This window comes from Lacerta agilis, chromosome 2 (assembly GCF_009819535.1).
Source record: "Lacerta agilis isolate rLacAgi1 chromosome 2, rLacAgi1.pri, whole genome shotgun sequence".
In the NCBI taxonomy this organism is placed as follows: Eukaryota; Metazoa; Chordata; class Lepidosauria; order Squamata; family Lacertidae; genus Lacerta; species Lacerta agilis.
The window spans coordinates 41,341,787-41,358,154 of record NC_046313.1 but is presented as its reverse complement, the minus strand read 5'-3'; the positions used below and the strand labels follow the sequence as shown (position 1 = coordinate 41,358,154).

The following is a 16,368-nucleotide window of genomic DNA, read 5'->3' as shown; positions in this document are numbered from 1 at the left end:
AAATGGTTTTTACACTGACGGCCTTTGCAACTGTTTTTAAAATAATTTAATGATTATCTGTTGCTGGAAATCGCAGGAAAGTGCTTCTGTGCTCAGATCCTGCTTGCAGGTTTCCAATAAGCATCTTACCAGCCACTGTGAGAAGAACATCTGGTTGGCCATTGATCTGATAGAGTGGCTTATTATGTTCTTATGTCATGTTCCAGTAGCTAAGAGTTACAAGCCTAATAAAGGCTTTCTGGGAAGTGATATATAATGAGTTAAAGAAAATGTTTAAAAAATACTTTCGTTAAAAAACCAGAAGCCTTTTTATTGGGGATAGTGAGTGAAAAGATGCCAAGAAAAGATAAAACACTTTATGTACGCAGCAACAACAACAGTGACAATAATTCTTTTAGCCCCAAAATGGAAACAACAAGAAGTACCAACGAAAGAAGAGGGCAGATGAAGATGATGGACTTTGCGGAATTGGCAAAGCTGACTGGAAAAATCCAAAACCAGCATGATCAAGTATTCCAAAATGACTGGAGTTAATTCATATGATATTTTAAAGATTACCACTCTAAGCAATTAACATCACTAGCAGGGTTGTCCGAAGACTTGTAATGAAAAGTTTTCTTCTTTTTATATTTACTTAAAGCTTTTCACAGTTGCAAAAAATGCAATGATATAAAGGTTAACTTTGGAAGCCATGAAGCAGGAGGGAAGGAAGTCGCCGGTCTCCCAAGAGCCACAAAGTGGATAACAATGATGTGATTGTATATTATTAAATGGAAAACTAATAACTATATATTATAGTGGGGTGTGGCCGGTTTCCCACCACCACAAGCCAGGTTCCAAATCCTCTTCCTCTCTGTGGGGGGGGGGTCTTGGTCAGGTGACTTCCACCACTCCTCCTCATCCAGCAAATCCCTGACATGTATAATCTGTCAAAACAAAATAAAAATAAAAAAAATTCCTTCCAGTAGCACCTTAGAGGCCAACTAAGTTTGTTCTTGGTATGAGCTTTCATGTGCATGCACATTTCTTCAGATACACATGCATGCGCACGAAAGCTCATACCAAGAACAAACTTAGTTGGTCTCTAAGGTGCTACTAGAAGGAATTTTTTTATTTTTTATTTTGTTTTGACTATGGCAGACCAACACAGCTACCTACCTGTAACTGTATGTATAATCAGTGTCCACATGGAGGATTTTTAGTGGCGCCCACTCATAGTTCTCCCCCTGCCAGCTACATCGCCTCCCCCGCTTCAGAAGGTGTATCACCGGTTAGGTCAATGTTCACTCACTTTTCACAGGAGAAAGAGTGGGAAATCCATTTTAAAACTCCCAGTGTGGACGCACCCAAGTACATGCCATATGAGTGGAACCGTAAGCAGACTCTTGGCCAAAGCCTGACTGAGGTTTGACTGGACTGCTGCCTGAAGCCAGATAAAATAGCTGTCGGCAGCCAGATTCTGCCTGCCAACCAAGCATGTTCTGGAGAGTCTCGTGTTGCTTTTAGGTGACCTTACACAAGACACTCTTCTGTCCGTGGGTGATAACACACAACTCCTGGCCCCCTTTTGAGTTTCTGAGCTTCCGCAGAGCAGGTCTTTTTCCTTTTTCCTTTCTTTCTTCTCAAGTATCCGGAGCCTTCCAAGCGTTTAGCCACATGTGTGTAACATTTTCTTCCCTGTCTCACGTGACACGAGGCAGAAGCTCAAACATTACACAATAATCAAAATATGCCTCTGGCAAAGCTGAGCCAAAAAGCTGAAGCCGATGCAAGAAAGTGGGAATGCAAATGAAAGAAACCCATTTTTACTAACGTCAAGCAAGGCATTTGAGAATGCAAAGTCGGGAGCCCTTCGTTTAAAGGAAAGGTTTTGCAATAATAGCTAGGAATCCCACGAAGCTGGACAACTGCTCTGCGGTGAAACATCTGTTTGAGATTCTTCAGCTTTCCTACTGGATGTCAGGATCTTTTTCTGGAAGACATTTGTGCTTGTGAGTACTATTTTTATTAAAATGCTTTCTAAACAAGATGTAACAGCTTGAGCCAATGTATTTTTAAAAGGCTGAAACCCTCATCCCAGTTTCCTGGGAGTAAACCACAGTGAATTCAGTATGATTTTCTTCTCAGTAGGTATGGTTAGGCTTGCACTGTGAATCCCACTCGCACACTTATTCTCAGGTAAGTGTGCACAGGATTGCAGCCCTGCAGGCCGGGTACATGTTTACTCAAAAGTCAATCCCTTTGGGTTTCAGCCAGGCACTGTCCCAGGTTAATAGTGCGTAGGATGGTAGTCTTCGAACAGTTAATTCCTTGCAGACTGGATGGAACTCCTTAATCGAGTCAACTGCAAGTTAAAAGGAAGAATGCACTGGGGGAAATGCTGTGTTTAGTTTACGAGAGTTGTCTGTCTGTGCAACCCTTGTAAAACTTTCCTCTTGCGCACAGTAACTTTGCAATAGGAAGAGTCCCAGGGAATCGTCTTGCTGGTTCAACGGCAGCTAAGCTCCAACTTCTGAAACTGAAAAGAAAAGAAAAAACAGAGAGATGGGCCAAGTTCATTCCTGGTAACGTTCTCTTCTCTGTTGCTGAATTCCACACCAGACAATTACTACCTTTTTAGACTTGAAGAATCCACGCTACCCTTAACGTGTTGTGTCAGGGGTGCCAACCTGAATAAAATATTGTGGGGGGCCAGGTATGCCCCATCCCACATAACTGATCACATGATGTGGTGCACACACACCATTTAAATGGCAATGCCCATCAACTTGGGGGGGGGGAGCACAGCCCCCTAAAGCAGCTTAATGGGGGGGTCCAAAGCCCCCTCAGCCACTAGGGTATGGCTCCTATGTGTCATTGGGTTTTGATCAGAGGATGTGCTGTTTTTATACTAACCTCCTAGTCCTGTTTCTCCTAGAGACAGGGGTAAATTTAACCCCCCACAAATTCCAACAGTTTAGAAGCTGTAGCCACACAGATTTGGTCTGAAGTGGCAGTTGCCACGTAACTTTCAGGTATGACTTTGGGACATACGACTTTTGCCTTTGGAGGTCAAATTAAAGTTTCTAATGGAATCAGACTGCTCCACTTATCTACCGAACAAAAGCTCAGGTGAAGGCAAAAAAAAAAACAACCCACAACAGCAACCTCCCATCCTTCCAAATAGCTTCAAATCAACAATAACAATTCAATTTCTTAGTACCCCTTCACCATTAGGTTCCATTGTGGGTTACAACATTAGAAAGATACAAGATTAAAATGAGTTTAAACTATTTACTGTCAAGAAACAGCTGGATTCATATTCAGTTGTCAAAGGATAGAATAAAGATGGGCATCAAATCCTACATTCTACAATGGAATCCAGCTTCTCTCCCCCCCCCATTACAGTATTGCAGGGTGAGATTTCACCAACACCTTCCTTTCAACAAATAGGACTCAAGAAAATCAAAGGACAATAGCAACAACAATAACTAATAGGACTTGTTACGTTTCACAAGTCAATTCCTGTTCTTAGATCCTGCAGATTACCCCTCCCTCAGACAACTCTCCATTGGCAAGCAAGCTGGAATTTAGCAAAAATGTAGACTTGGGCCGCAGTTCCATACCTACTTGCTGCGACTTCTGTTGAACTCAGGCTATGTACACATTAGTGGCTGAAAACACAGTGAGGTGGTTTCCCACTGCTGTGTTTCAAGTTTCATTCACGCATTGCTGTCCACACCACAGAGGGGATGGAGATGGATGTCTTCACTCAACTCCCATTACCTGCTTGGTTTCCCCATGCCTGCAGCCCCCCTGAAAGTGGCTTTGTGTTTTCAAATCAGATGGAAGGTGGTTTGAAGGGAAAACGACCTAAATATAGCAGCATTTCTCAAGAAACATTTTGCCTCACAACAACCCTGTAAAGTAGGCTAGGCTGGGAGATGGTGACTGGTGCAGAGGCTCATGCCTGAGTAGGATTCCCTGTGCCTTGTCTGGCACTCTAAGCACAACACTGATGAGTCAACAAATAATTATATCTGTGCTACTTTTGTTTTCGTGGTTTTTATTACTTTTGAGGGTGGCTTTTATGGTTCATGTTGCAAATGTGGTTGGATCGAGCTTTGTTTTCTTTTTATTGTCAGCTGCCTTGAGCAACTTTACGTTGTAAAAGACAGGGTATAAATATTTATAGATATGAGCAACAGTGTCTGAAATGGGAACTATAAAATAGCCCTTTTTAGCAAGAATGGTGGCAAATGTAGATGAATATCCCTACACAGATTCCAGGGCTGAATCACTCCTGCTGTTACTCAAATTCACTCCTGGAGATCCTAGACTGAAAATTAAGCCTTGGGAAATTATCCAAAGAGCTGCATGGTTTTTTGGGGGGGGGCGGTTATTGGAAGGAGTGTCTCAGATGTGGGTGATTCTTTGTACAGTATTTAATTTCTTCAGCAATCAAGGATCCATTTTAGCTCTGCTGATTGTAAACACTCTACGGAGTAGAAGGAGTTATGGTCTCCACACAGACGATGGGAACCCACACAATGGGGGGGAAATTACATCTCTCCCCTCCCCATCCAATATGATTTATTCCCACCCCCTCAGTGACTTCCTGTATTTCTAGTTCTTTGCTTGAGGCATCATATGGATGTGCTGTTAGCCTGTTCAAAGATTCAGCTGCCTTCTGCTGAGCCAGGACACTGGTTAATCTTCCTCCATATTGTCTCCACTGACTGGTACAGTCTACTCAGGTTGAAACCCCCCTGCTAAAAACTCCACCCAGTTAAGAGGATCCTTCTCAGGGGCCTGGCCTAGGTCCTGGGATCTTCATGATATGGTGCTAGTTTTGTTAACAAAAAAAAGTTTATTACACGGTCACTCAAAAAATTGCAGTTTTCAAGTGATCGATAGAGGGGCATGGGGAGTTTGAAAGTTGTTGGATTACAGTGTTAGAGCTCAGGTATACAGGTATAAACTAGGTTTCAAATGGCTCCTTAAACCACGGTTACAGTTGCCCAAACGGAATGTCTAGTTGCTATTTTGGGGCAATGATTTTTAGAATGATTGACTGTGATTGATTCTCAGTTAAACCTCTGGCTAATTCAGATGACAACCTTGAGCTCAGTTAAGAGCCTTGAGAATTTAAAGAAGAAAAGTCACTTGATCCAGGGACAGTCCACAAATTTATTGGCCTGTTCTGACCCGTTTTTCTTAATAGCGACTGCTCCTGCTCAGGCTTCACAGAAAAAGCATTTTGGTTCCAGAAATTCATTTCAATTGTGCAGATAAAACATAACTGATAGAATTCTACAGGATGGGGTATTAGTGTGCAAAAACAGTCCAGATCCAACGATCCCCAGGCATACACCTCCAGATAGTGGAGTTAAAAGGCCCCATCCTAGCACCCAGGCATCTTCACTTGGTTGCAAGCAATCAAAAGCCAGGTGCAAAATGTGCCTGATGCCTGGCTTATTTGAAACACTGCTGGATTAGACCCTTCTTGCTTTGGAAAGAAAGAGTGCCTTATATGTAGGCTGGAAATCACACTGTGTATGAGAATTACCGGTAAGCATCTTACAAGAAGTCTGTATCTCAAAGGCTCCAGCTGATGAGCTCCAGAGGCCACTGGATTGAAAGCCAGTCCTTTTCTTGGACAGAACCCCTCTGCAGCAAAAAAATAAAATAAGTGCATTTTCCCCACTGTTATAAGAAAAAACTGTTCCCTTTCCCTTATGGGGTATTCCAGAGCCCATATAGTGTCCTTAAGTGGGTTCCCAATTGGTAGGAGAAAATAACAGAGGCCAACCAGAGTACAGTGTTACCTTGTTTTGAGTCCGGGATCCATTCTGTAGCCCCGGACGCTCCACGAAAGGGACGCTCAACAAAGCGCCGCTTTGCGCATGCACACGGAGTGGTTTGCGCTTCTGTGCATGCACGAAGCATGATTTAGCGCTTCTGCGCATGCGCAAGCAGCAAACCCGGAAATAACCCGTTCCGGTACTTCTGGGTTTGCTGCGGACGTTCGCCAAAATGGACGGTCAACGGGGCGGACGTTCGCAGAGGTATTACTGTATATTGAGAAGCAAAGCTGCTAGTAAGCCTGATCTTTATTCAAGGAACTGTTGCAACAGGGTCCCCACACGCAGGAGGGAGGAGAACCCTGAACAATGGTCCACAAGCCCTTATATAGATGTTTGAAATTGCCCACCCTATAGCCCAAGACCACCCCCCTAAAACATACATACATACATCACTTTTCCATGCGCTCAGGTTTCCGTCATGGTATTCCGTTGTGCCAGAAGTGGTTTAGTCATGCTGGCCACATGACCCGGAAAGCTGTCTGTGGACAAACACCAGCCTGAAAGCTAGATGAGCATTGCAACCCCATAGTCGCCTTTGACTGGACTTAACAGTCCGGGGTCCTTTACCTTTACCTTTTACCACATACATCACAGAAGAAGGCAATCTACACTGTACACACAAATCCTGCCTGCCATGATACCTAATAATGGTCACTGATTGCATTACCTGGGCAGTCTTGCCATTCTTTTGTGATAGTTATTACTTTAGTTCCTGAATCCAGGTTACAGGCTCACCCTATTCATACACAAATACACTCTTAAGGCAGGATTTGCAAGCAAATAGACAATGGGACAGTGTTCTCGAAGCTACTAACATGAGTTTGGCCAAACTGCGAGAGGCAGTGAAGGATAGGCGTGCCTGGCGTGCTCTGGTCCATGGGGTCACGAAGAGTCGGACACGACTGAACGACTGAACAACAACAACAAAGACAATGGGAAGGCTTTCCCCATTTGCCTCCCTTCCTGCAGAGGAATATTGGAGGTCATTGGGAGAGTCGATTTCTATTTCAGACACATGGTTTGTATATTTAGATATGTGTGCATTTATGAATAATTATTCTATATTTGAGACCTTAAAAATTATTATAACACCACCTTCCGTGCTTTCCATTCTATCCAGCAAAAGTGGCTGGCCTTTAGATTCAGTGATGGCTCCGCAGCTGTTGTTTCTCAACTGCTGGATTTCTCTGCCTAAGAAGCAAAGTTATAAATGCTGATATTACCACTGGCAGAGTGGAAGCAACATGTATTTATTCTGGCTTCTCAGTGCCTTAAAAATTAAGTCTGCCTGGAGGCTACAGTCCTTGACCTGGAAATTCTGACTCTAAAACTCAGATGTGTATGTGGACTGGCTGTCATTGCTTAATGCTGTCATTCCCCGTGACGGGGAAATACTTTGCAGATGTTCGGACCCATTCAGTTCTCATTACTCTACTTTTTTCCGGATTGAGCTCTGGCAGGTTTTATGTCTGAGGTCCTGGTTGTGACCCCTCCATCCCCCCCCCCCCGGCTAACAAAAGGGGCATGAGAATTTGATGAAGTTTATACATCTGGTTTTGAAAAGGTACAAGGGGAGATGCTATTGAATAGGCACCAGCTTGTGTATTTCAGACATCAGGTATTAATACAATAATTGTTCAGTATTAATAATTCACCAGTAATTGCTCAGTATGTGCAAAGCAGCTGGAAACAGAGGGAAATAGTGGGCGGGGGAACTTTTCAGAGATTAGCCCCACCCCCAGCCTGCTTTTGCATGCTCTTAATCCCTAAATAACATTAATTTGTAACACATTTTTCCAGCAAGTGATTTGAGATGAGAAGATCCATGGCAAAGGATGCAGTGTGTGTTTCATTCCCGCCCCCCAATATGCCACGCACACACAATTTTTTCCCTACCAACCCAGATCTGAGGATAGACTTGGGAAGTGATGACAGTCTTATGTTTTTATGTTCTGTTACTGGAATTTATACTCCTCCCATCTCTACAGCTCAGAGCAGGAAATGACACCCATATCACACAAACACTCTTACGTACAGTCAAGGTACGAACCGTACACCCTGTTTGAATTCTGTGGCTTTACATATCAGGACATCATAACAAACACCCGTCTCTTAGCAGGTCTTAAAACTAGGTAAATACAACCTCAGATAAACAACGACACATGGCATATTACACTGTGCCATGGCTTATTTAACAGAAATAAAGCCAAATTCACATAGTACACTGTTCCATGACTTAACCATGTTTAAGATCAGTTTTATTAATGAATTGCCTTTACCTTTCAAATGCATCTAAGATGCTGCATAGGCATTGTTTTATCTTCATAACATCCTTGGAAGGCAAGTCACTGTTTCTCTTATTTTGTAGTTTATGTCCGTTTCCTGAAGATGAGGTTATGACGATAGCAGTCTTAATGGTAATAGTAGTAATGCAATAATACTTAGCGTTTACACTGCAGTCAAGAGTCCTCAAAGAACTCCATATAAATTATCTCCAGTAATCCCCTTACAGCAGATGGGAACTGATGCTTGCCTAAAGCAACCTGTGCAGTTCATATGTCTAAGGAGGACTTGAATGGCAGTTAGCATCATGGCAGTAGTTAAGAGCTGCCCAGAAATTTGGCAGTGAAGGAAGGAAACAGATAAAAAAATTAAACGTCACCTTCCTGGCTCACACCAGCTTCCTCTACTTCTGGTGTGACACGAAAGCTCATACCAAGAACAAACTTAGTTGGTCTCTAAGGTGCTACTGGAAAGATTTTTATTTTATTTTGTTTTGACTGTGGCAGACCAACACGGCTACCTACCTGTATTTTGCCCATGGCTGTGCTTCAAATTCAAGAGGACAGTCCACTAACCCACACCAATTCAAAAAGCACTTCTGTTTGTGGATTTTTGTCATTGTCTTGTTGTGGGGCTGTTGATCCAAAACACCCACCCACCCCACTCACACATGGAAACAAAGCTCACCACAGCCAATCACAAACAAACAACCACACGCCTAGGCCAACCCCAACCTCTCTCACCACCAAAGGAACACAAGTGAATAGCAGAGAACCTGCACAAGCGACGCTGACACAAAACCCCCCACACATATTAAGTAAAATAGAAACATCGCCACCCGCCCCTGCCCCACTCACCTTCCCCCCCCCCCACCTCTTTCCCCCTTTTTCTTCCTAATGTAACACTAATGTCTCAACAAATGAAACTGATCTGTAAAAATGTAACTTGGGGGGGGGGGAGAGACATTGCTCATACTTTTGTAAACCAAGAAAATCTCTAATAATAATAATAATAATAATAATAATAATAATAATAATAATAATTGCACTTCTGTTTAACTTCATCTTCCTCATGCTGCAAACTTTCAAAATCCAAACAGCATTGGAAGGGCAACGTGACAACAGAAAGAACTAGGTGGGGATTTTGGCAGTCTGGGGAGAGGATGAATAAAAAGCTAAATTACAAGTTTCTCATTAAACAAGGGAGAATTTGCACACAAGGCTTCACAAAGCCTTTGTCGTGTCAGGGCAGGCCATGTGTTGACTGGATATTGCTAACCCAGCCGTGGGTCTTTATTCCAGTGTGGCTGGCTCCCAGCACGACATGTGGCATTGCAGAAGATTCTGGAACGCTCTTGAGATAGATCAGGTTCATGTGCTGTGCCTAGCAGAACTGTGTCACCCAAGCTGCTCCACCATCATCTGCCTGTATGCTCAAGTCAACCCTTTCTCACCAAGAGTTCTTTGGACATGGACCCTGTGATGCATATGGATTTGTACCCTGTCACTCTCATCTGCTCTGAACCTTGTGGCGCTTACGTGTGCCAGCTGCAATACAAGCCCATAACTCTCTGCGTTTGATTTCTTACAGGCGACACCATGATCTCCCTGGTTCTGTTTGTCTGGATTGTGCCCTGCGTGGCCAGTCAGCTTCTCAGCAGCTTTGCGAAAGCAGAAAGTCAGAAAGGTTCCAAGCAGATCATCTGCAGTGTGCCAGGACCACAAGGCCCTCCTGGTGTGCCTGGAGCTCCAGGTTCCCCCGGGACGGTGGGAAGGATGGGTTTCCCAGGAAAAGACGGACAAGATGGAAAGGACGGGGAGAAAGGGGAGGCAGGGGAGGAAGGTAAGAGACTACTGCTCCCTTTTAAAACTCAGTCCGTCACAATAGGAAGTGATACAAAGCAGGAACATCCAATTGGGTCAATTCCAACACGGTCCCAGTTGGATGTCTGTTTGCCCTTATTAATGGTGTACTGGTAAATTTTGAAGTGCAGGCACTCTTCATGACACTCCTAATAGCCACGTCCCTTCTAAACCAAATGGTGCAACAAACAAAACTGGACTGTTACCAGTGCAGCAGACATTACATCTGCCTGTCTGGATTGTTGGAGATCTTATTGTTTGAAAACTATGATGGGTCCCTTTTCTTTAGTCGTGAGGCTTGAGTTTCTCACGAGACTCTTGGAGAAACCAGGAACCCAAATGCCACAGGTGCTAATACAGTGGTACCTCGGGTTAAGAACTTAATTCGTTCCGGAGGTCCGTTCTTAACCTGGAACTGTTCTTAGCCTGAGGTACCACTTTAGCTAATGGGGCCTCCTGCTGCTGCTGCGCCGCCAGAGCACGATTTCTGATTTCTGTTCTTATCCTGAAGCAAAATTCTTAACCTGAAGCGTTATTTCTGGGTTAGTGGAGTATGTAACCTGAAGCGTATGTAACCCGAGGTACCACTGTATCTCACATAGTCTGAGAAAGAATGACGCTATAAGATGTTTCATTGTCTCCTGAAAAATGGGACAACAGCAGTATTATTATTATTATTAGCCAAGTGATCTATCAGTATTAAAACTGTGAAAGGGAATTATGAGGTAAAGAATTATGGGAATTATGTTTCTGCCTTGAAACAGGAGTCAGCGCTCCAACTTTTTCTATTAAAAATAGTGGTGTGTATCCAACATTTCTGCTCGGCTCACACAGCAGACTTCCACATGTGTGACAGATCCCCCTCCTCTCCCCTGCAGCCCCTCACCTACCCTCAAAATCTGCTACAGAGGGTTGAAGGACACCCCACACACACAGCAGATTGGGGGTGGCACAGGGAGAGGAGGGAGAAATTGAACTCGGTGAGCATAAGCGGAACTTGTTTTGTGCAGGGTTGGATTCAAAACATGTTTTTAAAAGTCCGGAACCTATTTTCTGTGTGTATGTTATCATGATGTATACTCATTTTCCAGGCTCAGATACCGACACTTTAAAGCAGTGAAGGTAGCTAAATGCTGCCCTGCCCCCACACTCAATATAGACAGAATCTGTTATTGAAAGGAATAGCACAATTTTGTATAATGGCATCCTCATTCTGGGGGAAAGCTTTCCTTTCTGCAACCTTTGCTGTTATTGAAAGGAATTCCTATTGCACATCCTGGACCGCAGCTGTTGCCCCTGCATGTAGCAATGTCTTGGAAACACCCTAAAACTCCGGTGGCAGCTAAATATCCAGTTACTTACGGAATTCCATTTCTCTCCTAGGTCCACAAGGCAAGACAGGAAATCCCGGCAAGCCAGGGCCAAAGGGAAAGGTGGGAGCCATTGGCAAAGCTGGTCCTCGTGGTCCAAAGGGCCTGAAGGGGAACCCCGGGAAAAGCGGAGGTGTGGGGAAGAAAGGCCCCAAAGGAGCCCTCGGGGACCCTGGGATGCCAGGCCCCTGCAGCTGTGGGGCAAACAAAGCCAAATCCGCCTTCTCTGTTGCAGTGACCAAAAGCTACCCGAGAGAGAGGCTGCCCATCAAATTTGACAAGATCCTCATGAACGAAGGTGCAAACTACAACAGTTCCAGCGGGAAATTTGTGTGCAGCATCCCCGGCATCTACTACTTCACTTACGACATCACTTTGGCCAATAAACACTTGGCCATTGGGCTGGTGCACAACGGGCAGTACAGAATAAAAACGTTCGATGCCAATACCGGGAACCATGACATAGCTTCTGGATCGACTATCCTATCCTTGAAGCAGGATGATGAGGTCTGGCTGCAGATATTCTACTCGGAACAGAATGGACTCTTTTATGACCCTTACTGGACAGACAGCCTTTTCACTGGCTTTCTGATCTATCCTGACCAGGATTATCTCAATGAAATATAAAGGGAAGACAGCGGCAACACCAGCCAACTCTAACAGGAAGTCAGACATGGAAAATGAGAGCTGGAATAATATACATTCATCTTTGAAATATTCCCATCTTTGCAGAAGCAGTCCTATACCTGGACTGTGTCTCAGAGGCGTTACTGCCATGTTTTATAGATGATGGTCTAAGCCCAGGGTAGTACATGTTGATGAACTACAACTCCAAACATCTCTGAACATTGGCGAAGTCCAACAGTACAGTGGTACCTCGGGTTAAGTACTTAATTCGTTCCGGAGGTCCGTTCTTAACCTGAAGCGTACTTAACCTGAAGCACCACTTTAGCGAATGGGACCTCCTGCTGCCGCTTCGCCGCCAGAGCACGATTGCTGTTCTGAAGCAGAATTATTAACCTGAAGCGTACTTAACCCGAGGTACCACTGTATCTAGAAGACATCATGTTGCCTACCTCAATCTAAGCTTTGGTGTTTCTTTGTGTTAGTCTGTGGGTCCCCTTAAAGAATCAGCCTAGCTTATAAATTCTGAGCAGTCAGATTTTCCATCATTTGTGGCCAGTGGCCACTGCAGTATAATTCCCTCCAAACCCAGTAAGGCAATCCAAGTATATGTTGAAACATATCCATTTACAGAATGACAAATTGTAAAACCTTAAAAATTGTAATGCCCTCTCCCCAAATCATTTAGATCAGTGTTTCCCAAACTTTATCAAAAATGAAAGACCAAATTTTGCTTCTTTGTCCCAATAATCTGCATGTATCCTGAATCCTGTCAGGCACAGCCCCTCCTTTGGCTAATCTAATCAAGTCTCTTGTTCTCCATCTTTTAAACTCAAGTGACAACATCACCTCTGGGTTTTTCTAAAACACCTTTGTTTGCTCAACATTCTATACTGATGAAGTGTTCTGGAGAACTCCCAAAAGGTTGCCCACAACTTTGTGACATTTGAGTTGGTCCTAAGGAAAGTGTTGCTATCTGCAGCTTAAACAAAACAAAAACAAAAAAATTCCTTCCAGTAGCACCTTAGAGGCCAACTAAATTTGTTCTTGGTATGAGTTTTTGTGTGCATGCACACTTCTTCAGATACACTGAAACAGAAGTCACCAGACCCTTATACTGTATATAGTGAGAGAGTGAGGAGGGGTATTACTCAGAAGGGTGGTGGGAATGGGTGATTGGCTGATGGGTGTGGAAAACCTGTTGATGACTGTTAACGACTGCAATTAGTCCTAAAGGAAAAAGCAAGGGGTGAGATGGCTAAAGATAGCTTTGTCATGTATAATGAGATAAGAATCCAATGTCTTTGTTCAGACCAGGTCTCTCCATGGTTTTAAGTTTGGTAATGAGTTGCAATTCAGCAACTTCTCTTTCCAATCTATTTCTGAAATTCCTTGAGCTCATCCCTATCCCTCAGCCAAACCTACCTCACAGGGTTGTTGTGAGGCTAAAATGGGGGAAGGGCAGAAGCATGTATGCTGCTTTGAAATCCTTGGAGGGGAGGCAATGTTGTTAATGAATAATAAATAATTGGTAAAGGAAAGAAGATAAATAGAAACCAACAACATGTATCAGCCACTTGAGGCTTTAATGTTGTATGTATACTGCCACCTAGTGACTACCATCCTCATTGCACAAGGTGCTGCCTGAACAATACAATTTTGCAACCAAGCACTGGTGTTTTCACGTGCCTTTTAACATGCTCACTGCACATACAAGCAAATGATGCCATGCAGTTTTAAATGTTCAGAAATCCAGGTGTATTTTTTTCCCAATCAGCTGAGGGTGGGTGGCTTGCCATTTGCATTTTCAACCCTTAGGAACGTTTTGTCGGTGCTTCCTGGTACAGACTTTACATAACAAATGAATAATAAAAATCCAGTGTTGTTTTTTTTTGGTGTGCACTTCCAGGAGGTGAACAAGAAATGTTTCCATGTGTTTTTTTCCAGTTGTCAATATTCATTGGTATTCCACTGCTGTTCCACACCATTGATCAGTTTATCAGAATGTAGCAGCGCTGTTTCCCTCTCACCTCAGTCAATTTCCTCCCAACCTTTTATGTACTGGGCATGTTCATTTCTGTACCCATACCTGCAAGTGAGCAAGAGTAAACATTTACCAGCCTTAGATACCATGTTTCACAATGGGCAAAATGGGGACTTGTTTTCTTGATGGGAAGCAGTATCTATTTCCATTTGGGTTTTTTTGGTTGTGTTTTAATATTGAGCTCTTCTACAAGACTTGTTACAGAATTGTGCAAGAAGAGGTTCTTGTGCTTGACTTCCACATTAGAATACTTTTTTAAAAAAAATATCCATTGTATGCACTGATCCTACAACAGACTGTCAAAAGTGAAGCCCAGTATTTTTGTACTACTTGAGACTACTTGAAGTACATCATTGGTGGTCTGTTCCACTGAACTGGGGAGGGACATCCTCTTCCACACAGCTAGAGAAGAAGAAGAGGAGTTTGGATTTGATATCCCGCTTTATCACTACCCGAAGGAGTCTCAAAGCGGCTAACATTCTCCTTTCCCTTCTTCCCTCACAACAAACACTCTGTGAGGTGAGTGGGGCTGAGAGACTTCAAAGAAGTGTGACTAGCCCAAGGTCACCCAGCAGCTGCATGTGGAGGAGCGGAGACACGAACCCGGTTCACCAGATTACAAATCTACCGCTCTTAACCACACTGGCTCTGGGATCGTTATTATCTTTACAGTGGAAGAAATATCACATGCAATCAAGTGAGAATCAGCTTGAGCAGTGGTGACATTGTAGAAATTTATGGGTGATAATGTGGTCTAGACTGCTTTAACATATGCTTCTTCTAATCAGAACAGGGAATCAATGCACTGCTTCCAGTTTAGATTATGCACCATTGAGTTCACTAGGATTCACTTCTGAGTACATACAGTTAGGATTGCAGCTTTACATCCCAAAATAAGGAATTCTGTGCTCATGATGCATTTTCATATGCCGACTAACCTCAGCAAGCGAGAAGCACATGTTACATTTTATTCTCTTCCTCCTATATCCTTCAAACGTGTTAGACAGCCTTAACACTCAGGAAGAAGCTGAGTAGTCATAGCACATCCATACTCGGAGTGAAAACTCTGTTGCTGATGGCATACCTTTAAGCAATGGTAAAGACTTCCACTGGGACATGGGTGGTGCTGTGGTCTAAACCACAGAACCTAGGGCTTGCCGATTGGAAGGTTGACGGTTTGAATCCCTGCAATGGGGTGAGCTCCTGTTGCTCAGTCCCTGCTCCTGCCAACTTAGCAGTTTGAAAGCACATCAAGGTGCAAGTAGATAAATAGGTACCGCTCCGGCGGGAAGGTAAATGGCTTTTCCGTGCACTGCTCTGGTTCGCCAGAAGCGGCTGTCATGCTGGCCACATGACCCAGAAGCTGTACGCTGGCTCCCTCGGCCAATAAAGCAAGATGAGTGCCGCAACCCCCAGAGTCATCCGTGACTGGACCTAATGGTCAGGGGTCCCTTTACCTTTAAAGACTTCCACTGGGTATTCCGAGATTCTGATGTTTTGACAGTTGGGCAGTTGTTAAAGAGAGTTCTCAGAGATCCACTCAGAAGGAAGTTCATCCTTTTTTTACAGATCTCATATACCTGGTAATTATTTTAAGACTTTTATCTTCTCCAATAAATTCATGTGAGATGGCTCTCTTACAATATAGCTACAACCAATGACTACGCTAAGAAAGATCACCTCTGTAAACTAGCTACTTCTAGGGACACCACTGGAGCTTATGCCAGGAGCCAACCTTGCAGGTGAATTTGCCTCTGGGAGGGGGGGTACCTTAGTGAGGCTCTAGAAATGGGGAAGGCAATCTGCAGCCCTTGGATTAATTTCACAAAGGTGGAGGGAACCCAGTAAGAAAGAAACTATTTTAGGTTTCCCCCCCACAAAAAAAACCAATGCTGCTCTTCTGTCAGTTTAAATCAGGAGTGGGGAAACCTGTGGCCTTTCAGAGGTCACTATGCTCCAACTCCCATGAGTCCCAGGCAGCATAGCCAATGGTTAAGAATGATGGGTGTTGTAGTTTGGCAACATCTGGAAGGACACAGGTCCCCCACCCCTGACTTACAACTGTTTTAGGGTATTGTGATTTATAAAATTAATATTATTATATAGTAGTAAGGTTGAACACGCCTAGAAATATGCTGATTATTTCTAAAATTAAGCATCTGCGGGTAGGCGGTAAGAAAAAATAAGTATAGAAAACTTTAATAAGAAGAAAAAGTGAGTTTTTGAATGTGTAAATTTTGTAAACCATTGCCTTTCCCATGTTGTGAGCCCCAAAATCAGATTTCCTGCCGTCAGGATACTTACTGCCAGTTCCTGCCCACATGTCTCACAGTGACATA

The 16,368-nt window shown here is 43.7% G+C and overlaps 1 protein-coding gene across 1 annotated transcript; it reads left to right on the top strand.

Moving 5' to 3' along the window:
• The first annotated feature begins 1,335 nt into the window (after positions 1–1,335).
• Positions 1,336–12,127, top strand: C1QTNF2 (C1q and TNF related 2). Its single transcript, XM_033139800.1, has 3 exons — positions 1,336–1,991; positions 9,720–9,971; positions 11,375–12,127. The coding sequence occupies exons 2-3, from the start codon at positions 9,728–9,730 to the stop codon at positions 11,986–11,988; spliced, it is 858 nt and encodes a 285-aa protein (XP_032995691.1). The 5' UTR covers positions 1,336–1,991; positions 9,720–9,727; the 3' UTR covers positions 11,989–12,127.
• The last annotated feature ends 4,241 nt before the right edge of the window (positions 12,128–16,368 follow it).

What these genes read in the sequence shown, in the direction of transcription:
- C1QTNF2 (XM_033139800.1), top strand. Translation starts at nt 9,728, where the DNA reads ATGATCTCCCTGGTTCTGTTTGTCTGGATTGTGCCCTGCGTGGCCAGT. An exon ending in AGGGGAGGCAGGGGAGGAAG is followed by an intron (nt 9,972 to 11,374) that starts GTAAGAGACTAC and finishes TTTCTCTCCTAG; the next exon opens with GTCCACAAGGCAAGACAGGA.